The sequence below is a fragment of the Lepeophtheirus salmonis genome, chromosome 13, assembly GCF_016086655.4.
Source record: "Lepeophtheirus salmonis chromosome 13, UVic_Lsal_1.4, whole genome shotgun sequence".
Lineage (NCBI taxonomy): Eukaryota > Metazoa > Arthropoda > Copepoda > Siphonostomatoida > Caligidae > Lepeophtheirus > Lepeophtheirus salmonis.
The window spans coordinates 25,594,156-25,619,112 of record NC_052143.2 but is presented as its reverse complement, the minus strand read 5'-3'; the positions used below and the strand labels follow the sequence as shown (position 1 = coordinate 25,619,112).

At 32.8% G+C, this 24,957-nt stretch overlaps 3 protein-coding genes and 4 long non-coding RNA genes across 10 annotated transcripts; 3 read left to right on the top strand and 4 right to left on the bottom strand.

Moving 5' to 3' along the window:
• Positions 1 to 10,029: 10,029 nt before the first annotated feature.
• Positions 10,030 to 13,116, top strand: Mccc1 (Methylcrotonoyl-CoA carboxylase 1). Its single transcript, XM_040722966.2, has 4 exons — positions 10,030 to 10,272; positions 10,328 to 10,519; positions 10,577 to 10,767; positions 10,833 to 13,116. Exons 1-4 carry the CDS (start codon positions 10,189 to 10,191, stop codon positions 12,448 to 12,450), a joined length of 2,085 nt encoding a protein of 694 aa, XP_040578900.1. The 5' UTR covers positions 10,030 to 10,188; the 3' UTR covers positions 12,451 to 13,116.
• Positions 13,117 to 13,119: 3 nt separating this feature from the next.
• On the bottom strand, positions 13,120 to 14,486 carry LOC139906997 (uncharacterized). The gene is made up of 2 exons (XR_011783285.1): positions 14,358 to 14,486; positions 13,120 to 14,300 (listed from the first exon to the last, which is right to left on the bottom strand). It is a non-coding gene; the product is annotated as an uncharacterized lncRNA (long non-coding RNA).
• Positions 14,467 to 16,093, top strand: LOC121128615 (uncharacterized). Its single transcript, XR_005868215.2, has 2 exons — positions 14,467 to 14,699; positions 14,779 to 16,093. It is a non-coding gene; the product is annotated as an uncharacterized lncRNA (long non-coding RNA).
• LOC121128616 (uncharacterized) lies at positions 14,984 to 17,855 on the bottom strand. Its single transcript, XR_005868217.2, has 2 exons — positions 15,382 to 17,855; positions 14,984 to 15,321 (listed from the first exon to the last, which is right to left on the bottom strand). It is a non-coding gene; the product is annotated as an uncharacterized lncRNA (long non-coding RNA).
• Positions 17,856 to 18,057: 202 nt separating this feature from the next.
• Positions 18,058 to 18,772, bottom strand: LOC121128620 (uncharacterized). The gene is made up of 3 exons (XR_011783284.1): positions 18,620 to 18,772; positions 18,508 to 18,555; positions 18,058 to 18,440 (listed from the first exon to the last, which is right to left on the bottom strand). It is a non-coding gene; the product is annotated as an uncharacterized lncRNA (long non-coding RNA).
• Positions 18,773 to 18,823: 51 nt separating this feature from the next.
• Positions 18,824 to 20,235, top strand: LOC121128619 (ADP-ribosylhydrolase ARH3). Of its 4 annotated transcripts, none has more exons than XM_040724213.1 (2): positions 18,824 to 18,932; positions 19,078 to 20,235. In XM_040724213.1, exon 2 carries the CDS (start codon positions 19,084 to 19,086, stop codon positions 20,092 to 20,094), a length of 1,011 nt encoding a protein of 336 aa, XP_040580147.1. In that variant the 5' UTR covers positions 18,824 to 18,932; positions 19,078 to 19,083; the 3' UTR covers positions 20,095 to 20,235. The 4 variants fall into 4 exon arrangements, with proteins under 4 accessions (XP_040580147.1, XP_040580145.1, XP_040580146.1 ...); XM_040724211.2 differs by having other exon boundaries at positions 18,834 to 18,968; XM_040724212.2 differs by having other exon boundaries at positions 18,895 to 19,013.
• Ack (activated Cdc42 kinase) lies at positions 20,099 to 24,207 on the bottom strand. The gene is made up of 4 exons (XM_040724210.2): positions 23,821 to 24,207; positions 21,158 to 23,761; positions 20,523 to 21,089; positions 20,099 to 20,453 (listed from the first exon to the last, which is right to left on the bottom strand). The coding sequence occupies exons 1-4, from the start codon at positions 23,983 to 23,985 to the stop codon at positions 20,247 to 20,249; spliced, it is 3,543 nt and encodes a 1,180-aa protein (XP_040580144.1). The 5' UTR covers positions 23,986 to 24,207; the 3' UTR covers positions 20,099 to 20,246.
• Between the last annotated feature and the right edge of the window lie 750 nt (positions 24,208 to 24,957).

The window sequence follows — 24,957 nt, the reverse complement described above, 5'->3', positions numbered from 1 at the left end:
TGTTGATGAGGTTATGGATAGGAATACCGTAGTACGCTATTCAACAGAGTATCCTAATTTTGCATGGCTACCTACAAATAAAATGTCGTTAAAAGTGTGAGTTCCAATAATTTTGTTAAAAAGTATAGATGCTCCAAAATGAATAACATTGTGCTCTTAAAATACAACGATAAATTTGAAGAGACTCCCGTTTTCTGTCAAGTTGAGTTTTGCATTAATAAAAACAAGGTCAGACATTTCAAGTTGTTGGGCTAGATTGGGGAAATCCATATTTTCCTCATGGGCAGTTATAGGTTTAATAATCAAGATGAGTTGGTAGTGTAAAGGGTTTACATATTTAAACGTAAGACTGAATAACTAAAAATATTTTTTTTTATAAAGAAGTACTTTTGTATCCGTGTTTTCAATTTTGAATAATTTGTTAGAAACTTTATATTGGATATTTGTTTTAGCTTTCTGTAAAATAACTATAATTTTTACATACATGCTTGAATTTAAACTTGGCCCCAATTATTCCAAAATATGAAATAAAGTAATTTTTCAATTTGACTACATGGTGAGGGATTGGATAGAAAAAGTGTCGAAAAAAATTGTATTATAATTTAAAAAATAACTCCGAACAATGACGAATAATCCCGATGGTACATAGATAAATTGAAAAGTTATTTCATTAAGATATCCTTAAAAAATAAATCACAAAATAGTGAACATTTTAAATCTTGAAGCTAAAGATCTTCATATTATGTATTATACAATTTTGATGTCAATATTTTTTAACCTATTATTCACAGTGCGTATTATCCATCTTTTTTAATTTTAATCAAACTGTCAAATCTATAAGATGAAACTACACAATATTAGGAGAAGGACATTGATACCACAGCTAGCAAAACTGGTCAGATCAATATGTGTATTACTTGAGTCAAAATTGGAAAGATATCTTCTATACTTACCCTGTCGACATCAAATACTTGAATTGGTTTTAGCAAGTGTTCTCTCCATTTCTATGGGTCCCTCACCTGGACTTGATATTTAAGTTTTTTAAAAGTTTCTGAAGGATTGGGGAAATATCTACAAAACAGACTATAAGCCGGTCATGACCAATAAAGTCATTTCTGATATGAAAAATAATATAATTGACTTTGTAACCCTCCTCGAGGTATACACTTTATTACACCAGGAGCTATGCACCATGCTCGTTGGATGATTAATGCATTGTACACTTTCATGATTTATATTTGTCGAGATCAATTCAAACTCACTGCTAAGGAAGTAAAAGGATTTCGCAATATGTCTGCTTTTATTGTGCAAATTTAATTGAGAGCTTTTTTCATAGCTCTTATCATATCCTCTAGTCGCCAATATTTGGGATTTTTGTTCAACCTTAAAAATTTTGAAAATACATATCCAGAATTTCAGAAGCTGCAAAACAAAAAAGTTCCAGGCACCTTTGGTATTTAAGCAAACAAAATATAACATTGGAATTTTTTGACCCGAAAGTATCATCTCAAGAAAACGACCTATGTCCGAAGCAATTAGAAAATTTGGAAGGGTACATTAATCCATCAAATATTCCAAAAAGAATAAAATTAGACTTAAGAAATTTTGGAAAACTGTCATTAGCAAAATTTGTTATGGAATCGACGTAGCTCATGGACAAATGGATAATCGGGAAAGATTATTCTCTTGAACTCGATGTGCATAGGTTCGCGCCAAGTTCATTCCTAGAGAAAGAAATATACTTTATGTATTTGTATTTCATTAAAAAGATTCCTAGGTCAGATGGAGTAAATGTTTACTTATACTTAATCAGTGCAACTCTATCTAACCAATTAAAAGAACATTTAAAAAAAATGTCTCAAAAAACACCTTGAACTTTTTATATGTTTGGACAAATAAATGACTATCAGACGACGTGTTCAATCATTAACTACTTAACATTTAATAATGATTCGGCTGAAAAGGGGGTTGCTCTCATAAAATAATTCAACTCCTTCATTGCTAATGATGAAGAGCAGAAACAGTATTTATTACAAGTAGCCCAGGACCATCGAAAGAGATTTCTCGATTCTAAAAAAAGTACATTAAGTAGAAGATTTCAATATTGGCAAAACTTCCTTTATTTTAATAATATTTAATTTTTTGTTAATTTTTAGTTTCATTAAAAAAAAAAAAAAGAATATTATTTAAGAAAATAATATTTGGAATTATTTAAAGGAATTTGATAACTTACAGTAACAAAAGGTGCTAATAAAAAAAGTTTAATAAAAGATCAAAGTTCCTTAGATGATACTGTGTGTTTTTTTACCATAAATATTTGGCAGTATTGCTGTTTGATTAAAAATATAAAGATAGATAATGTGCACTCTGAGGAATAGGTAAAAAAAAATACATTACTCATACTCCGTTTAAAATAAAGAAACTAATAAAGGACAAAATAATATGAATATTTTTAAAAGATATCTTAATTATGGTAAAAAAGGTATAAATTGCATTTAATCATATCTACTTTTGGTTGGAAGATATCAAAAGAACAAGACACAATTTTTGAAAAAATGTTAATTTTCAAAACTGTAAAGTCTTCGGACGACCTGTTAAACTTGTTTGAAATTGTTCAAAATTTGTCAGTCATCGTTTTTTACCCAAATGTATGAGAGTTAAACATGTCCAAAAAAAAGTTACAAATGGGCCGGTCTAATGTATATATTAATTTGAATATAACTATAATATTTTCCCTGCACTAATGTCAATTTTAAGTAGAAGGCTCTCCACTTTACAGCAGTAATTAACATTCTCTCTCTCCCTCCTTTAAATCATATAAGTAAGAGAAAGCTAATGTTAACAAGGGCCTTCCTTTATTCAGTAATCCCGTAAGACTCACTCCCTGCTTCTCCTCACGCTCTCCAAAAATACCATTATATGTATTGTGTTTGAATAATAAAATTATACATTAGTTATATATACAAGATGTGTTCAAAAGTTTAGCACAAGTTTGTTGTATCTGAGGGGAATTACTTTGAAGGGAACAACGTAAAAATATATGAATAAATAAATATTTTTTCCTAAAAATACGAAGTCACTTTACTTTTTGAACACAGCTCGTAAACATTATGCAATAACCATTTATATCATGGAACTCTTGGACGTCCCATACCAATTATAGTTATGGAGAAGATAATACTATCCTAAATATAATTGTTCTATTTTTTCAATAAAGGAGGGGATAGCGGGGAATTATCAGATTGTGGTAGAAATCGATCATGGCTTTTAATCGAGAACAAAATATAGTAGACTTTAAATGAATTAAACCTAATGTACACAACTCATTTTGTAACATATTTGTCGTGTCGTATTTGCTAACTAGTGAAAGATCAATAAATATATATTAGGATTTCAGTTGTTATGCAGTCTCTCTCTAACTTATCAATCAGGTACGTATCGTCTTTTCCCCTTGTTTAGAAATAGAGAATTCTTAAGTAATTAAATTCAATTAATTAGTTTAAATCATTAATAATATATTAGTCATAATCTAATTTGCCTGGTTCAAAGGATTTGATCAAAATGTAAAATATGTAGGACAGTGGTGCTTTCGTATATTGTCCGATGTCTCCCAATGACTCCTGAGTCATTATATATTTATTTAAACAAAATGTTCAAAAAATTAATTAGTTTATGTTTCATTGCTTAATTTTTTGTTTTTACATTATATTGAATATAATAATGCCAAGGACTTAAAAATCTAAGCTTAACTAACTAATACCACTAGTCCTATTTTTCTGGACCTTTGGGATGCTTTCAAACATATTTTTTAATCCTAAATCAAGGGATATATTTAGAAAAACAGAGCAAGATATTAAAACATAATTAAGTACAGAGATACTTAGATATTAAGAGAATCCTTTTGAGTATTCAAAGATAAAATACAGCATATCAAACTTTTGAAAGATTATTAATTCTTTTAAAATTGTTACTCCCTACAAAATGCTAATTTTTTGAAGAATAAACAATTTGTCAAAAGTTTAAAAAGAATTTTTCTCTAAACTAATATTTTCCTTTCTATCTTTTCAATAGAAGAAAATCACTGAGGACACAAAAAGACGTTGAAGCTTTTTATATATTAAAAAAAAAAAACAATTCAAACGTTATGGCATGTGTAACAACTTAAAAAAATAAAGAAGTTGAGAATTAAATTCCGAATTAGAAAAAAACAATTTCTTTTTTGATAAGAACTTGTACATATGCAAAAGTTTATTTTATGAGATTTTTGTAAATATGTTGAAGAATTACATTTAAATTAAATCATAGAGGCAAACCCTTGGAATCAAGACTTAAGACTCGATTTTGAATTGAATACATATTTTAAGGACTTTCACAGTCCTTCTTAAAAAGAATAGTCAATAATTCGAAAAATTAAGAATAAAATATACTTTTTTGAAAATATATTTTGAGTCTTTTTTTTTAATTGATAATGTAAATTCAAATTATCTTTTGTAAAAATTATAATTTTCACTTAAATATCAAAAAAAATTTACTTTAAATTATACATATTAAAAAAATGGACTCTTAAACATAAATAATGAACCAATGCTGGGTTCTAAGGTTCAATATTAGAATTATTATAGATATTTCATAAATAATATTATTTCATAAAGAGTCGGATATTGTAATTTGTGAAAAAATTAAAGCAGAGTGAAAAAATCTCAGACAAGTTTTATGTGGTTCTAATGTAGTTTCAGATACAAAAAAAAATCAGCATCAAAATTTTAGTTTCTTTTTTAGTGATTATATCTACCACTCCATTTCCAATATAAATAAATAAACTAAACTTTTTATCTGAGAAATACCTAACAAAAAATAATTAAATTTTATAAAATTACCATTTATACAAATAAACGAAAGAGAAAAAGACTTAATCAGATTTCGATTCCTTAATTTGTGTAGTTATTCTTTAGCCATATCTTTGTAAATAGTTTTTTGGTAGAAATTTGTATTATAATATCAGGGGCGTCTGCAAGATTATTCATAAATTTTAAATTTAAAAAAACAAAACGGTAAAAACAAAAAAAAATATCAAACTAAAAGATAAAGATAAAAAACGAACAGAAGAACAATTACAAATTAAATAACGTTATTGGCATGGTCTTCATTTACGTGAAGAACTAGTCCATATCTTTAATTACATGGATATGTAACTTAATAATGGAGATGACGTCTGTAAGGTTTAAGTACTTCTTAGTCCTTTTTGCATATATTAATTGTTGTGTTTGCGTAATAATGGCGTTGACCTTGCCTTCCTCCTCCCCACAATAGTTTCCTAAAAATTCATCTTTACCAGTTGTTTTCCAAATAGTCACAAACAGGAGCCATAGTTGATTTTTTTAAGTATCTTCTGATCTCTGACGGAGAAAATATCGAGGCTTTCATCCTGAACGGCACCAGAGCCCTATCCACGCTCTTAAAATGACCTAACTTTGATTTAAAGGCCTGTTCAGCCATTTGATCAATTAGAGAGGTCGATCATCGAACGTCCGCAGCAATATCGGCGGAGACGGTTCTCACTTCCGGGAAATTAAAGCGTCCTCCTATAGGCAACTCCTAACCGAGACACAACTCAAACTTCGTTGTTACATCTATGCACAATTTTCACAAATACTGCATTCGTTTGGAGTATAATGCAAGATTCTCCAGAACATTTTCAAAACTAGCAAAGGGGTTACTCTTTCAGGAAGTCAACAAGAATAATACTCCAGATTTCCTCGCTATTTCAGATTTTTCTAACCCAATAAAAGTTCAGTACCTTCCATATTTCCGAAACACTCATCACAGACAGTCCTCCACTATTCAGTGGACCGTGAAGCTTATCATAGGAGATGTTCCTTCTTCTTTTCGTTTGGAGAAATGAGTCCTCTATAGCAAATATATTTTTCAGAGTGTCCTCATTGTACGGCGTTACTCTTAGAAAATGAACCACTTTTGGGACAACATAAGAGTTCCATGCTGATATTTTGTCCCACATATTCAGGTTGAAATTCTTGATGAAAGAGGTAGCCTGATTAAGTTTCCTACCCATTTCCTCATTATTCTTTTAACAACTCTCATTCCCCACCCAGACTCCAATGAGTTTGATGGTTCTTGTGGTACGGAGGCTTGGCCATCCTTTTTCTCTCAGTCCTCCATAAGCGCTCAATATCTCTGTTTTCCTTGGATTAATATTTAATCCGGAAGTTGAGGAGAACTTTCTGAGTAAGGTCATAATTCCTCTAATTGACTTAATTGTTTCGAAAGGGCTTCCACCCAATACCAAAGTTATGTCGTCAGCATAGCAGAGGCATTTTGGATGTGCTGGGATCGGCGAAAATCCAATGATATGGTTATCTTACTATATATTTTGAAGAAATCAGTCAATCCCTACGTTGAATAACAACGTAGACACGGGGTCTCCCTGCCATACTCCTCTCTTATTCTCAAAAAATTACTATTGATTCCCATACCTCACAATGGTACGGGAACCCACTAAGATTACTCCGACCATTCTAATTATAAAATCGCCGAACCCTTTTTTATATAAGGTACGAATGATTAACTCATGAGACAGCGTGTCAAAGACTTTGGCCAAATCTAGTGCGATCACAGAGGTGTTACTCAACGATTCGAGGAATTTCTGTACAGAGAAGGGAATGTTGTCCATAAGTTTACAAAATTCAGGGAAAAACCCAAGAGACATTACTCTTTCGTAAAAAGGCAGTAGAACAGGGATGAAGAGGTTAATATAATTTTTGTAAAATTCGAACGTAAGGCCAAATGACCCAGGGGATTTATTAAGCTTAGCATTTTTGACAATGACATTTTTAATCTCAAATCTCATCAATATTGTTAATTTGCATTCGGACTCTATATTTCAGATCGAGTTTCCTATACATCTGGTCTAACTTGGTTTTTTTTTCTTCTTCAGTAAGAATGTTCTTGGAAATAAACTCAATTTGGTTAAGGTATTCCCTCTCTCATTTTGCATGAACAGATGCTCTTCTTCTCCACAAAACTTTTATTCCATGCAGCAGCATTTGGGATACGTCCTGGGTATGCTTCATTAACTTCGGGATCGTCCATGATGGTAGAGTTAACTGTTAAGTGTCCACTGGTTGTTATGTCTAAGTTCCTTTAACTGGGGGTTTAATACTAAGTTAATTGCCTTGTAATCTGAAAGTTTAGCATCTATTACATCTATAAGAATCAATTACATCTTCTGCAAATCCCTTCATCAGGAATAAGTCAATTATTGACGACACTGGATTAGAGTTCTTATAAATAGAAAAGATGGCATGATTTAAATATTTGCTCGGGAGTTATAAGTGTAAGCTATTGATAGACTTGCAGTAGAATTAAGATCGACATCAGTGGAACTCCAGCCTATATGTCCTTGTTATAGGCAGAGTGTGATTTGTATTTATGTGTTTATTTCCTTTCTGTCATGAATGCTTGCAACGGATCTAATAAAACGCTATGACAGTTAAGTTGTTCCCCTCCCAAATAAAGAGACTAAAATGGATCCACATTTTTACACCGTAATACAACTTTTATAGTTAATACAGGTTCTAGACTAAAATCCTTCTATATACTGAATATCATTCTGAAAATGGGTTTACACCAATAAGTGATCCCTTCTCTACGAATGGAAAATACGAAAAATATTCATCTCCATCTTATATTCAAAAGATCAAACTCACCTCACGTTTTATAAAGTTCCGAAGGATTTATAAATTAATTGCTGAAATATCTAAATGTAATTAACTAATATTCTACTTATATTTATGAAAATAAATAATAAATTATTTAAATTGATTTAAGTAAATTGAATGGGTTTTTGGTCTTATCATTAAAAGATATAAATAATGTTACAAATTGGATTCATTAGTTTGGAAGCCTTAAGTCCAATTAGACTCCTAAATAATTAATTTATCAATGAATTATGTATGCATAAAGCTCCTAATGATGAAAAAATGTTGAGCTCCTCCATTATTCAGTGACTAACGATTTACTAATCTGCCATCACTAACTTCAGTTTATGATAAATAATAATTGTGTTAGGCTTCAATATGGTTATTTATGTATTTCCAAGGATATAATTTGAATAACATGATAAATAATTTAAAACAGCCAGGCCTCTTAACAAATCTGTGAACATTATTATGATGTAATTGTTTAACATTCTAAACTATTATATACCTTAATGTAAGAGTTTTTTTACGGTTAAATTTTTCCACGGACAAGTTTTTTTTTTTTTTTTTTCTATGAGTAAAACCGTAAGTTTTATGCGTTTTAAACTTATTGTTGCAATTAAAGACACAATAAATCACCATTATCATTATGATAAATAATATATAATGTCAATGGAATATAATATCGATTGAATGAATTAATTAAATGAACAATTTTGTATAATATTTCAATGAACTGTGCAAAAGTTGAACATAGCGTAAATACAAATTTAAACCAATCAGAATTAGAGATAAGTAAAAACATCATTGATTGATATTATATATACAGTCAAAGGTTAATAGAAATACATATAATATTGATACAGTCAATACATGACGCCTCTTTATTCTTTACTCCCAAATAATATTCCAGCCAATTGTCGGGATTACCACGTAAATTTTTGGTTTCCTTTATTTTGACATACTAGCAGGACATATTTAATGCATCGCTGGTAATAATTAATCTTAAAGCTTTAAATAGTAATAGTAATATATATTACTATTAATATATATGTTTCAGTATAAAATTGGGTTAAATTAAAAATACATTAAACATATTCCATGTTATTGAAGTTATAATTAATTGTTTACTGATTAAAAATCCATCAAAAAATGTTGAATTATTTTTTAAAAAGAGATATGAGATACTAAAATTTTAATTTACTTTAGACAATTTTGACATCTCTACTCATATAAATCAATAACCATTTCATTAAGACATGAAAAAACAAACGAAAAAAATATGTAGTCGAAGCATTAATGTTATTTATAGTTCAACTTGTATTATTGCAGTTTCAATGTGATATAAAACATGCATGCCCAGTGTCAATTTTAGGAGAGGGGCATTGGTGTCACCTTGACCCACACTTAATTATAAATAATAGGAGCCCCTCGAAGGATAGATTTTTCATAAATGAATAAATCTTTTCTAAATAAAAACGAAGATTCGGAATTTATTGTCTAAAATTCGAAATTCATTTCAAATTTTAAAAAAGGAAAGAAAAAAAACCCTGCACATTTATATTTGATTACAGTAAAACCAAGATACTTAAAAATTAAAATAGGCAAATAAAATAAAATTGCAACTGAAAGAACTAAAGCCCTCTCGATAATGGTATTCATTGGCCCTCCGAATTTATGAGGGATGTATCGTAATATGCCGGAGTCAAATAAAAAGTATCACTCCGACTGAATATGGATAGGATTTACTAAAGTATTACCTGGAATAAATGTTTTAGGATCTCTAAAAAGTCATTTGGAGTAAGAGATTAAGGGCCCCTATGAAGCAAAAAACTACCATAATAGTTATTCCAAGTTATGTGTTTACACTATTGAGGTCGTTGTACGTTTCTGAAACTTAACATTAATTAAAAGTTTAAAAAACTTTAGATTGTAAACTTTAAAATAGGACCCCTCTTAATTATTTTGTTATCTTTATAGTTTTGACCTAGACAGAGGCTTTTATTTAGAAAAAATGAAATATACATAGTCTCTAAGTATCTTGGATAAAACGTACTTGTATATGTTTAAGAAACATAATTATTCATTCATATTAGATACGTATGAAATGAAGGTCCCCCCTCACCCCCTCCTCAACCAAGAAAAATTTCCAATTCAATGCTATTATTTATAAATATTAATCAATTCTGTTGAAAAATTAGTAAATGTAATCGACGAACATATTTTCCAAAATAAAGTTACTAGGTACGTATATTAAAAAAATAATACTAACGGAAGTTTCTTATTAAAGATCCATCAAAATAAACCTTTTTATTCACTTTATCTTTGCTTACATAACAACTACAAGGTAAGGGTAAAAAATAATCTACCTTTCAATTCAGCATTGGAATTCCATTTTATTAATGGAAACAGGCAGCTGACCATTCTACCACCTATTGTCATTGCTTACAATCTAGGAAACTAATTTGAAATTATGATTCCCAACAAACTTTTATTGGGTATGGGATCCTTGAGATCCTCCTTACATCGGAGTATGTCCACTACAATAATTAACAAGGTAAGTTTTCTTCAGATAGACTGAATAATAATCTAATAAGGTTGAATTATTTTAGGTTTTGATCGCAAATCGTGGAGAAATTGCTTGCCGTGTTATGCGAACAGCAAATAGTATGGGTATTGAGACGGTTGCCGTCTATTCTGATGCAGATAAGGGTTCCATGCATGTTGAAATGGCAGATCAGGCCTATTATATTGGTCCTCCAGCTTCTCAACAGAGTTACTTAGTTCAAGATAAAATCATTGAGGTAACTCATTTATTCTTAATATTGAATGTATTAAAAAATATTCTTCTTACTTTTTAGGTTGCACAAAAATCTGGAGCTCAAGCTATTCATCCAGGCTATGGCTTTCTCTCTGAAAATGTTGAATTTGCTGAGTTGTGTCAAAAGAAGGGTATTATATTTGTTGGTCCTCCTGCTTCTGCCATTCGGGACATGGGCATTAAATCTACCTCCAAAATTATTATGACTGAAGCGAATGTTCCTTGCATCGGGTAAATCCCTTAGAATATTGTTGTGATTACTATGTATTTATTCATGACATTATCCGTTATATCAGAGGCTATCATGGAGAGGACCAGTCGTTTGAAAGACTGAAATCAGAAGCTTCTAAGATTGGTTATCCAATTATGATCAAAGCGGTTCGAGGTGGAGGAGGAAAAGGAATGAGGATTGCTTTGACTGAAGATGAATTCGAGCAACAGTTGAACTCTGCAAAAACAGAGGGACTAAAATCATTTGGAGACGAAGTAATGCTACTGGAAAAGTATGTACAGAATCCAAGGCACGTTGAAGTACAAGTATTTGGTGATCAGCATGGAAACTATGTGTACCTTTTTGAAAGAGACTGCTCGGTTCAAAGGAGACATCAAAAGATTATTGAAGAAGCTCCTGGTCCCTTCATTTCATGGGAAGTACGTCGTAAATTGGGAGAGGCTGCTGTTCGAGCTGCAAGGGCTGTCGATTATGTCGGTGCGGGTACAGTAGAGTTTATTATGGATAAGGACTTCAATTTTTATTTTATGGAAATGAATACTCGATTACAAGTTGAGCATCCAGTCACTGAAATGATCACTGGCACGGATCTCGTTAAATGGCAGTTACAAGCAGCTGCTGGACAGGTTCTTCCAATAACTCAAGATGATATTAAGCTTAATGGATGGTCATTTGAAGCTCGTATATATGCAGAAGATCCTGATCAAGACTTTATGCCAGGTGCAGGTCCCTTGCATCATGTTTCGTATCCTAAAGCAGATGATAACGTTCGGATAGAAACAGGTATAAGACAAGGTGATGAAGTGTCCGTCCATTACGATCCAATGATTGCTAAATTAGTCGTTTGGGGACCAGATCGTGACTCTGCTCTTACTAAATTACGTTCGTGTCTCTCAGAGTATAATATAGAAGGTTTGACGACCAATATTAACTTCCTCATGAATCTATCTGCTCATCCTCAATTCGTCGCTGGCGAAGTTGATACTGATTTTATTCCAAGGCATTATTCTGAGCTCTTTCCCAAAATCACCGTTGACCATGAACATATTTGCGAAGCAGTCACAGCCCTTATTTTATCCGAATCTCAAAAACTAGCTGACAATGATCCATTCAGTGTTGAAATGGGAACACGTCTCAATTATTGTTTTTCTAAAGTATACCAATTTACAGTTAATAAAGAACCAATTGAGGCCTCTGTCCTGTTTAAAGGTGCTGACAGATTTGACATCAAAGTAAAAGATAGCAGTTACTCAGTCCAAGCTAAACTCGCTCATCATCCAGGTAGAAATTGCTCCCATATAATCTGCAGTGTTAATGGCCACGTATCAAAACAAAGATTTATTGCTAATGATGAAGAAATTGTATTATTCACACGGGACATTGGTAAAATTACTTTTGAAAAGAAGGTTCCTAAATTTATAACAGCTCAGCTGAGTGCTGGTGCTTCTGGAGCAGGTGATGCAGTTGCACCCATGCCAGGTGTAATCGAAAAAGTCAATGTGAAAAAAGGTGACTCCGTAAAAGTAGGGGATACGCTTATGATAATGATTGCAATGAAAATGGAATATGTGATCAAAGCCAATAAAACGGGAACTATTCAAAAGGTATTTCATTCCCAAGGAGATTTTGTGAATAAAAATACACTGCTCGTACAGTTTCAAGAAGACACCGAAGAAAAATGAGGAAAAATGTATGAATCCCATAAATCATTTATATTCGAATGTTATTACTCCATTCTATTTTTACTCCTCAGTACTTGTTGATACTTATTTTTTATGTAGTTTTCAATTAAATAGTTTATATTATTTGCATACATGTCTTTAAATACGCATTGATTAAAGGCAAGTTACCACATCTATCATGCGTGTACACCTCTAAGTGTATATATATAAATGATATTTTTGTGAGATCAACACTACTCCCGATATCATTTATAGCTAATTATTCCCTTTTTTGACTTATACGTGTACACGCAACATAGATAGGTTACCCACCTTTTGTGATATTTACTATTTAGTGGATCAAGGTGCTAAGGTTATGTTTGTAACATAATAAATATATATTGTTTTTAAGTCATTCAACTTCGGTCACAACAGAATACAAGACAAGTTAGTTAATTATATATCATACTTATATGCTCATTATTTTCATTTGACCTAGTTTATCAATGTGATATGTAATTTTATTTCTTGTTTGGCCTTATCAAGTTACTTACTTTTTTTTACCCATTAGTCATTATATATTATTTCTAATTTTATGTACCTAAATAGGTGTACATATGTTTCAGCTCTTTTTGGAAAAGAGTTGCAAGTAGAATAAATATACAAGTTGTTAGTATTGTAATCAAATATAATACTTAACTTATTTTAATTAGTTAAGTAATATCTTAGGATTAAACGTAGTGAATTATTATAATTCCTTATATTATGTATGTAAAAGCTTTATTCTGTAAGGGGCAGATTTTATTTTGAAAGTCTGATTAAGGAAGCAATATTGAATGGTTGATTGAAAAGATAAATAACTTCCTCTCTTTCCTTTAAACAGGCGATGTTTATATTACATAGCAATATAGGATCTATCTCATTAATTATATGTACAGTGCGACATAGTTGGGTTTTGGATCGGAGGGGGGGGGGATTACCTTTCCGAAACTGAACATTTTGTTTAAATTACGTATATCTTCTTAACTTTTGAAGGAAATTGAAGAAAAAAGGAGGCATCACCCCACCGGTGCTGCAGATGCCACCCAGGGTCATCACGGAGGCCGGGAACTTTGTGGTGAAGACCGCAGGGACCTCTTCTCTCTCCTTGGCAAGCCACCTGTCATTCTGGACGTTGTAGCTTCTGTCGACAGTCCAGTTCTTATCTTTTCGGAGAAGAAGATGATTCTTCCTCCATGGCTCTTCAGGTCATTGAGGAGACGCTTACCGTTGGTGAGCCTGGTGGCCTTCATGGATTCCGTGAAGATGTGTTGTTTGGCCTTTCGGTATGACCTGTATCCGAGGTCCTCATTCACAGCCTGTGAGACCAGCTGCTTGCTCACTCCACGGTTCTTGGCCAACCTGGACAAGGAAGTCCCCGGCGAAGCCTTGATGGACTTCCGGAGGCCTTCAAGGAAGCGGGGAGTGCGGATTCGGTCACTTCTCATGTTGTGGGCCTTGCGGCAGACCTTCCCCTCAACCTCCCAGGCATTGAAGACCCGGTACACCGTGGTCTTGGGATAGTTAAGAAGCTTGTAGATAGCAGAGGGCTTGTGTCCCGCGCGAGCCAATTCGAGGATGGCGTCTCTCCTTGATTGTTCCATGATGACTATTGTTTTTTTGTCAAAACAGTTGTGGTGGAAGTTATAGTGTATTGTTCACGCAACCTTTTATATTAGTATGATTTAACCCCGAATATCCACATTATGGATCTGGATGAAGTTTAAAGTAGTTCCAATTTATCGTGGACACCCTGTATATCCATAATAACAAGGAGATTTTTTCCAAAATATCCTTAAGTCCACTTCCGATAAACATCCAATATACTTCCCCTATTGAGATAAAAAAATATATAATCTTTGTAAAGCAATAACATGATTTATTCTTACCTTTTAATTATCCAGTATTCAATTTCTTATTTTTTTTGTCTGATTATCAGAGGTTCAGAGAAGCAATAGTTACTAATCTGTGTTTTCTCTTCAATCACTTTACTCGTACGTTTAATGTATGATATGACGTAGAATAGATTTTAATTGTAGAATATGCTCATTAAAGGTCCGGAAGACGCAAATTGGATTGTTGAGTATAATGGGAAAGATAACAAGGGTTGACTTGGACCTTCATGAAGATTAATAAGAACTCTTAACTTCCTTTTTGAGGAGCTCAACTTGAATATTAGTATGCCTCAAACCGTTTAGTGTTTCGTGGTAAGAATGAGCCGCATTTTATGAGTAACAAAAATAATTTACTCTTAAGTTTTTGTTTTATTTTCAAATTCATTAACTTTCTCATTCATAATGTACTTATTAGTATTATCCCTTACTGAAGACGAACTTAGAACTCAAAGAAATTATTACTGGATCAGTTTCATCAAATTCCTTGATGGAAAGATGCTCACATTATACATGTATCGCCATCAGAGGGAATTGTCTCATGATGACCCCTCATACTATGTACAAGATCTACAACCCATCAAACTCCAATCATAATAAATAAATAATTTAATCAATAAATCGACATTTGTAAATTTTAATTTATTTCTTAGGTGGTTTTAGTTTACTACTTATGCTGTCTTCATTTAAGTTTTTATTAACTTGGATATATCATGCATCACTATTCAGTATTTACTGGATTTATTATGAATATATACATATTAAAACATTATACGATCAAATGTATCACGAGCTACTGGTATAATATGTTTCATATATAGTCTGTAAGAGATACTTTGAGTACACCATTAATCAAATTCTATGGAAAACCTTGATACCGGAAACAAAGATCAAGAATTTTGGCAGAGAATGGGAGCGAGTAGACCACTTCAAGGAAACACGGTGATCATAATTCACTTATCTAAGGAGATACGAAGGAATTGGGGAATTTAATAATATAAATTATGTTTTACTACTCAACGTGCAATAACGATACTGAAGCGGTCTCTTCATCTTTAATTCAACCCAACCAAAAGATGTTAGTCCATAAACGTGGTTGTGAATGTTCCAAAAAAGCCATATTACACTACCAATAACTTTAAAATGTAAAGTTATCTAAAGAACCTTGTTCATATACAATTGAATGTATTCCTTTGTTCATCAAATCAATATAAAACTCGGGTTGCCTAATGCTAACGGTTAAAGATAATTTCGACATTGAAATTTTTGACACTAAAAGTAAACATTTTAGGTAAGTGTTTATTGACATATATTTCCATTACAAAACATGAGATTTTAATTATATTTTATTAAATATCATAGTCTAGCATAATGCTCAATTAATTAACATGCTTGTAATATATTAGTCGTTTCAATATTCAGTTCACATCATTTATTCTGATTCTAACACTATAGAGGAGACTTGTTGCACCACATTTTTATTATATATACTCGTACTATATACTTAGATATATTCTATTTAATTCTATTTTGTTTTTTATGTAATTTCATGATATACTTTAATTATCAATCCCAGTAAATAGTAAAAAAAATAATATTTTTTTAATTTTATTATTGACTATGCTCTGTTTCTGTAAATGTTTTATTTTTTTATCTTATATATGTAATTATAAGTATTTACTTTATGCTGACAAACTGTAATAAAAATTAAATAAATGTTTGAAAATAATAAATTACAGTTTTTACATGTTTCCTTCTGTTGTAACATTCCAATCCTACCTTGTACCATGCATCCTCCTACCTTGTATGATGTCTTCTCCTACTTTTGGTTGGTTTCGAAAACACCAATAAAAGGTTATTAATTATTGCACTACATCAAAAATACTCTGGAATTATTTGTCTCAGGCAACTACCTATGCCATGTTGCCCGGGCGTTGAATTATCTTTTAAATTGTGAAACTTATGACATTTTACAAAAATCATTAATTTTTGTAAAATGTATCCTCACTCTCCCCTATGTTATAATAATATATGACCCTATACTCTCAGCCAAACTATATAATAACTAATATTAAGTACAGAATAGCCTAGGATCTCACGCCATGAGTGTTTCACGATTATTGTAATATGATACAGAAAATTAAAACATGCATAACTATATTCTCCGGACTTATTTTCGATGTTGGGACTGTAGTTTTTACCCGAATCAGAAGCCACCAACGGACATGGCGCCACTAAGACATTTTTTTGTCTATGTGTCTTGGAGAGATATTCTCTTTTCGAGCTTCTGTCTTGGTGTGACGAAGCAAACAAATTCTTGACCTCTCTCAGCTCCATAGGCAACGAGCTAACTTTATTGATGAGAGATATGATGTCTTTTTCTCTAGTTCAATCAGACCCCTGTACATAGTTATAAAAGGTCTTACGAACGTCCAACAGACCCCGCCTCTAGAATGGGCAGTGCATCCTAATTCTTCGTACTTAAGGCAAACATTGATTCCATAAGTCTTAAAGTTCGCTACATTCTAACATTTGGAATAACTAGATCGAACGTAACTTAATAAAAATAATTATTTGTTCATTTCATTTTATTAACAGCCAATCTCGTTGCCATACTTTTAGAACTATGTTGACCATTATCTTTAACGTAATTTCTAATTTCTTGTTCTTTTTTTTTAAAGTCTTTGCAAATATTACTAATCTTAATCTTATGATTATATTCATTACTTTATCTTTTAATGAGTGACAATGGGATATTTGGTCAGTCTTTGATTATGAAATTACTTAATTCTTTAAATTTAAGAGCAACATTTTTCTGTTCAGATGTATATAAAGACTGATTTCAATTTGTAATGGCATTTTCTATTGGTAAAATAACATTTTAAAATACTTTATGTAAACAATAAACGAGGATATCTCAGTGTAATCTGCAATTTTTATAATTCTAGTGATTTTGTCATCGTAGGATTCCCTTTCTGTTGTTTTTAACATATGTAGACAAGATTCACAATTACAACTATACTTTTCAATTTAAAAAATAATATAGGCTACTTAATAATAATTAATTAATTTCATGATTTGATAGTTGTAGTTTTATTGATAGAAGCACAACGGGGGAAAATAATTAATAAATTGTATCCTATGTCTGAAACTCTTATACCATGATGATAGTATTTTGTCTTTATCTTAACTGAATGAAAAACTGGATTTGAATTGCGTTCAAAAAGGAATTTCAGTTATTTAGTTTGAAAATGAAGCTCAATTTTTGTTCATAAATATAAACTATGCAGTAATTATGTCTTGTTATAAATAATGATAGTAAAAATTCAAAAATAAAATATTTACTACTAACTTACTATTAATTATCAAACACAACCAACAAGAAGTTGCAAATATATTATATCTTTAAAAAATTGTATTATCAAAGAATAGAGAAAAAAATCAAAAGCTATTAAACTCATTTCTGAAGTCAATAAATTTAAAATAACTTTACACTATCCATTTAAATCTTATATAGCTTATTAAAAACCGTTTATAGAATGATTTTATTGGCTGTTCAATCATTGGATTCAATTTGATCACATGAGTTAATTTATATTCAAAATTTGAATATCAAATTTGAAGGTAATGAATTACTTTGGTTCATGTGCTGAAGTCTTTTTTACTTTTTGAAGTCAAAATAAATCAAGATGAAATATTAAGTATTTAAAGTTATATTGATATTATACACGGATTTGGACAAGAAATACAGGAAGACGAGATTTTTTTTATAACAGAAAAGCTAAATCAACTCCTATATTATATAATAATATAATATATCCCCACATTTCCGTATGCTTATGCTGATACTGATAACTCTTCCTCGGAAACCTCAGCGTGCTTGATTATAAAGATATTGTAGTAAATAGTATGTTCTTAGGTAAATCCCTCGTATTATGAAATTAGGAAAACTATTGTGCTAGTAATCTTGGAGTCAGAAGGGTCATTCCAATGGATGAGGATTCAGTTTGGTGTTTTTCATCTTCCTCTGACCAAAGTCCTTCGTCAAGGAGGGGAATACATATCTAGCATCCTCCACCACTAAAAGGGAAAAACACTTACTGTCTCAGAGTCCCATATGACGAAATTGAAGTAATTTAGTAAATACTTCTCCGTCTCGTGATTTGGTGAAGAAATAAGGACTCTTGGCGACTTGCTGCTGTTCAAAAATATACTTATTTACTTTTTACGATTCTCAAGCATCTAATTAATGACATTACCTGAGGTCCAAAGCATTACAAGAGTGAAAAAGGTGAATTTCGGAGGTTTCGTAGATAATGATCATCCATATTACTATATTTAAATTCAAGTAATTTAAGCTTTACCAAATTAAGAACTTAATTGAAGGTTAATTTATATGGGTGAGGCTCAGTGGCAGGAAAATGAAAAGCGACATCTTTTGAATAAAAATATGACACTGCACCATTCTTTCTCCTCAGACTAACGGGCGCGTTTCGCTACTTGGTTTAATGCTTTAAGCAAAACTCCCTCACACCTCAGTTTTATAAACTGTTTTTGTTTGTGGGCGGATGGGTAACAAATTTGAAATTACGATAAAATATTAAATAAGTAATGACAAAGTATCTATTTTCGTTTGTATTTCTATAGTTAAAAGTTAATCTACAAATAATCAATGGCTATTAGTATTAAATCAATGTCTTATCTCTCTTTGATCTAGTAAGGAATGAGAAAGTCAGTACGAGACGGATTTCGAGGATGCATGATTGGGGCAGTGATAGGGGATGCCATGGGCTCTCCAGTGGAGTGCAAGTATTGGAATGGTATTAGTGAGGAAAGGGTGAGGAAAGAATTCGAGTATAATGAAGAAGGAGAGAGACTGAAGCGTTATACAGATGATACTGCCATGGCAAGGGAGTTGGCCCAAGCCCTCATTGAATCCAAAGATGGATCTTTTCCAAGTGCTCGCACCATTGCTACGCGGTTTTATCAATCTTATTTCAAAGAACCCTTAAGAGGATATGGATCAGGGGTTGTCTCGGTGTTTAAGGCTCTCAAGGAGTCTAATGCGGAAATCCCCTTTTTACCTGCCTCCAAACAGTTTAATGGCTTAGGATCCTATGGGAATGGAGCCTCAATGCGTGTGCATCCCATTGCTCTATACAGTTATCATCTTTCGGACAAGAAAATGCTGCAGTACGTTGAAACTGTATCAAAATTAACGCATTTTCATAACGAAGGAGTGAATGGTGCACTGATTCAATGTATGGCTGTAAGGCTCGCACTTAGGCACGATCTACATTTCCTTAACAGTCTACTTGAATTAAGTAAAGATATGGTCGATACGGACAATAGTAGTGGAGAAAACGATGAAACCTTTGCATCTCAAATCAAGCTGATAGAATCTAAGCTCAAGGATAGCGTTGAAGATATACCCATAGATTTGGGGAACGATATATCTGCACTTAAGTCTGTTCCTACATCTATTTTTAGTTTTCTTAAAACTAAAGACTCTACGACTCCTTTTGACGACATTGATAGTCCCTTTCAGCGTGCCCTTATGACTGCAATAAGTTTTGGTGGGGACACGGACACTATTGCATCAATGACAGGAGCTATAGCAGGTGCCTGGTATGGAGAATCAGGTATTCCGAGTTTTTTAATGGATCAGTGTGAGTGGATAGAAGGGGCAAGGACTACAGCAGACGCTTTGTATGAATTGATTGAGAAACACTAATCCCTTTTAAGATAAAGATTATATTTAATGCCTAAAAATTCAAATATGTACCTAACTAAAACATAGTACAAATACTAAAAATAGCTTTTGTGCGTGGTGACATGCATATACAAGTATTTAAATAAAACGTGGTCAAAGCTATTATGATTACTTTAGTTTTCAATAAGATTTGCCGCAGCGTGTTCCAGATTCCAATTGACAGATTTAAGTACTTTTTCACAGCGTGGTTTATCTGCAATCCCTATACGATATAGCTTATCAATTTTCAAATTCTTAACTGCAATGGAAACATCCCAGTTGACTGCCTCCAAAGAGGATCTCACTTGACTTGCACTTATTCCAGGAACGAATTTACTCACCTTTAAAAGTAAAAAAATATCTTTATAATAGAATATCAAGTGGGGAAGGAGATATTCATGATTCATTACCTGAACGATTTTATTCATTTCTAATTGGCTATTAGAAGATCGTCGAGGAACTGCTCCGCTGGAAGGAGGTGGAGGAAGATAAATCATATTATTGTGCTCAATACTACTATTATTGGATTTGTTGCCGAGGTTAAGAGACTTCCACGAGTCTTTAACAGCGGCCACATCCCCAATACTGTTAGAGGGTGAGCGACAATTAGGACTCACGAACGGTTTAACAGTAGCTGTATTTTTGGAACTAGCAGCTCTTTCCTCAGGAAGAGCTACCTTAAGAGTATTTTGCTGATAATTAGAACTACTACTAGCATTAGACGGGGGTGAGGGAATGTATGTCAACCCTAAGCTCAGTTCCAACTCGCGAATAAATTCTTTTTCTGCAGCTTCCACAGTGCCATTTTTTCCAAATTCTTCGGGTTTATTTGCTAATACTGATAATTGCTCTTTCATGCTACCATTAAGGGGAGGGACGTACTGATGGAAAGGAACTTTCTCCGGTTTTAAAATCGACTGATTGGATTTTTGTCTCTCACTCTTGGAAGGGGAGTTGTGAACAGATATTTGATTCTCCTAATTGTAATAACAGCGGGAAAAAATCATTATTATTAATTACAAAACTTTTTTCACAGTAACTTTACTTTTAATCTTTGTTGATGCGTTATTATAGCTCCATTGCCACCACATCCATAACTTTCTTGTTTATTTCTCAAATCCAGATCGGGTGGGAAGTTAAACGCCTGTCCTGAAACAATATTGTTGGAATGATTTGTCCTTGGAACGCTACGTTCTTGTAGTTGATTCAGGGAGTGTGGAATATGAATGGGTTCAGGCTTAGCTAATTGGAAATCAATATGTTGGTAATAAGGATTACGAGCTGGCTGATTTTTATACATAGAAGTGGAAATGGGCACAGAATTGACTTGAGGGGATATGGATCGAGGATGATTCTCTGGAGGAGGAAATTGAAAAACATTCGGATTTGTATTTTTACCGATCATTTCGTGCATTGTATTGCTCAACCATCCAAATGCTCCACCGCTTTCACTTTTAGCCATTGTATTTTGTTTCATGTTGTTGAGATGTAATACATTCGATGCTGGAGCTGGAAGGGGAGATTCAAGACCAGCAATGGCTTCATTACTTTCTAACACAATATCATCAGGATTGAATGCTGGAGGGGAAAAGGGAGAATTAGGAAGCTTAGGAGTATATGGTGGAACCAAGATAGGATCCTCTTTATTTTCTTCTGACGTCATAAGTCGATGAATGATGGATGGTTCGGTTGCCCCATTTTCAGTTTGAGATTCTTCGTGAATAATAATTCTGGATGTATCAAAAGGATCATCTTCATCATTTCCAGGAGGTTCATGATAGGTACAACCAGGAGGAAGGGAGTCAAACGAATTATCTAATACAACAGTTTCATCAATACGAGGTGGCGGTGGAGGAGGAGATATCGCATTAGGAGTTTCCGTATCAACCTCTATTAAATCGTGCTCCTCTTCCTCCTCAACATTAGCATACGTAACTCTAATGTTTTTATTCGGTATTTCAGGAATGTCAATCGGTTCATCTAATATGGAACTACATCTAAAATGTATACCATTGTTTATTGCTGCTGTATCATTGATATAACGAGGAAAGTCAGGCTCGGGTTGACTAGGTCTTTGATATGACTGCTCTTCCAAATCAATCAAAGAATCTTCCTTAACATGATGGATTTTAACAGGAGAAGTCGTATTTGACTGAGGAGGAGTAAATGATTGCTTATCCTCCGTTGGACTGGGCATGGAAGGTTCGAATTTCCTACTTGATAGCCTATTACTCAAGCGTAGGGTAGCAGAAAGAGGAGTGGAATTCGTCTTTATAGGACTCGTTTTATCTGGAGGTGATTTTGGATTTTTTAGATAAATAGGATCAATGAAATCTGGTTTCCCCCATGTTTTGCCTTGATGAGAGCCATGACCAGTGTGAATAAAAGATTTTTTTAAAGGCCAAGAAATATCCTTTGACTTTTTACTTTCAGACGTATGAATCATTATTTTACGAGGGAAGTAACCAATATTAAAAGTACGAAGACATTGTCCTTTCCACCAATAATGCTCAGAGTTGCTATCAATGATGATGACAGGATCCCCACATTCAACTTTGAGTTTTCCCTCTTCTGAGAATTTAGCAATAGCCTTCATAATAGGGGGGCAGCTTTCTGTTAGTAAATCTTTAAGAGATTCGAAATTTGGACGATCTGTTGGAACTTTAGCCCAACACTCTAATAATAAACGATAAATATAGTTGGGGCAAGCATATGGTTGTCCAAGTCTTTCGCCCTCCACGTCAATTTTCCTTAAAATTTGAGTACCATTGAGTCCCAACCATGGTTCTTGACCAAATGAAAACATTTCCCATAAAGTTACAGCAAACATCCAAGTATCCGATGCGTGAGAAAATAGTCTATTTTTGAGAGATTCAGGTGCACACCAAGGAAAAGGAACTTTATTCCGCTCCGTCATTACATAAAAATCATCTTTTTGCGTTAAAGCTCGCATTAATCCAAAATCCCCGATTTTAATCCGACTAGATGTAGCAAGTAGCACATTTCTACAAGCAAGATCTCTGTGAATGAATCTTTTTGACTCTAAGTAAGTCATTCCGTTTGCAATTTGTATTGCAAAGTCCCAAATATTCGTTATGGGGATTCGTTCACATTGTTTATGTAGATAGTCAATGAGAGATCCTAGTGGAGCAAGCTCTACAATCATCATGAGGGGTTGTTTAAGTACGATACCATAAAGACGGATAAGGTTTTCATGTTCAAGATCCAACATACTAAGGACTTCTTTAATGAAGTCTTCATAAACAGAGGATGGAGTGCCTGTGTCCTTTTTGAGAACCTTTGCCGCAATCGGTAGGATTTTACCGGATGGTGTACTCCATTCCCCTCTTCTTACAACACCAAAGGACCCATTACCGAGTTCTCCTTGAAGTGAAATATCCTTATCTTGTATAATACAGGAAGAGGGAAAGGATTGGGAGGCACCTTCCTGAGTTGGAGAGAAGGCTCCATCTCCTTTTACACGAGTACTATTTGACAACGAGGAGGAGGCGCCACCGCCGGTCGCGCCGGAGGAGGATAGGGCACCAAAACTTCGGGATCCTGGAATAAATTTGGAAATCAACATTTTTCTCCGTTTCTTTTTAATGGATTCCATTAAACGTCTGGAGGCGGGACGCGCCATTCCGATCTAAACAAATGGGATTTGTAAAATAGGATGACTTAGTAGCATTTTTTTTTATCCCAAACCTTATCAAAATCTTCTGGAGTGACAAAGTCCAGATGTGACATCCTCGTTATTTGTAGTTCATCTCGGATAACGCTGAAAAATCGATCCAATTGAACTGACTCCAAAAGGGAGTGAAGCCATTCCAAGTCTTCTTCTTCATCCATTCTAGATGATTGTTTGCTCATATTCCTCAATTACCCATTTTTAGATACGTAATCAGTTGGGTATTAATATTATTTGTTTTCTGTTTATTATTCTATGACTATTAACACAAAATCAAAACAAGTCGAATCTAGAAAAAGGTAAAGTAGGAAAATTGAGGGCGCGACAGCTAATCCACGAAAAAAATGTTAACTAGCTAACATTGAGTTTTTGGTGGATAATCTAGCGTCATCTCGCTAACACACAAAAAAAACCTCAATATTTTCTTGTCAGCTATCGATTCCCTCTTCTTCCTTGATTCGTCATGGCTATTTAATAATTTATTCTTTTTCATAAATACACAAAGTAATAAGTTATTAATGTATAGTGAATAACTTATTCTATACATATGCTCAGGTTCCAAAAAAACAAGAGTACAATTTGATCGTTTATATAATATATATATCGACCATTTTATTATTTTGCCAATTTCTTTATAGAAATGATATAATACCTGATCATAACTACTCTTTTAATAAAATATTACTAAGTAATATTATAATAAAGTATCGAATAAATTACAATGTAGATTCTAATAATATGTAATTGTTTTTCAAAATGCTGAAGAAATAATATGACAGTGATAGTCTGCGAGTACATAAGATATGAATAGCAGTGGTATGATTGACTAATTTGACTAACTACCAAATGATTTCGGGCCTTATTTCGGTTTCTTTTTGGAGCAAAGGCTGCGTGATACATTAAAGATAACTACGTGTAGGGCATACTCATACAAAAATGGCAAGGTGACTATATTTAAGGTATGTCGATAAGAAATTTCTTTGCTTTTGTTTACAATTGTTCTTACTATTTTGATGATGTCACAGCGGAGTCAATTGAGGAGGAAATTCAAATTTATAAAACTAATTATATTAATACATCATATAATACTATTGTATTTTCTTATAAGACAATTCTATTGATGTAAATTTTTACCCTCCGACAATTACACTACT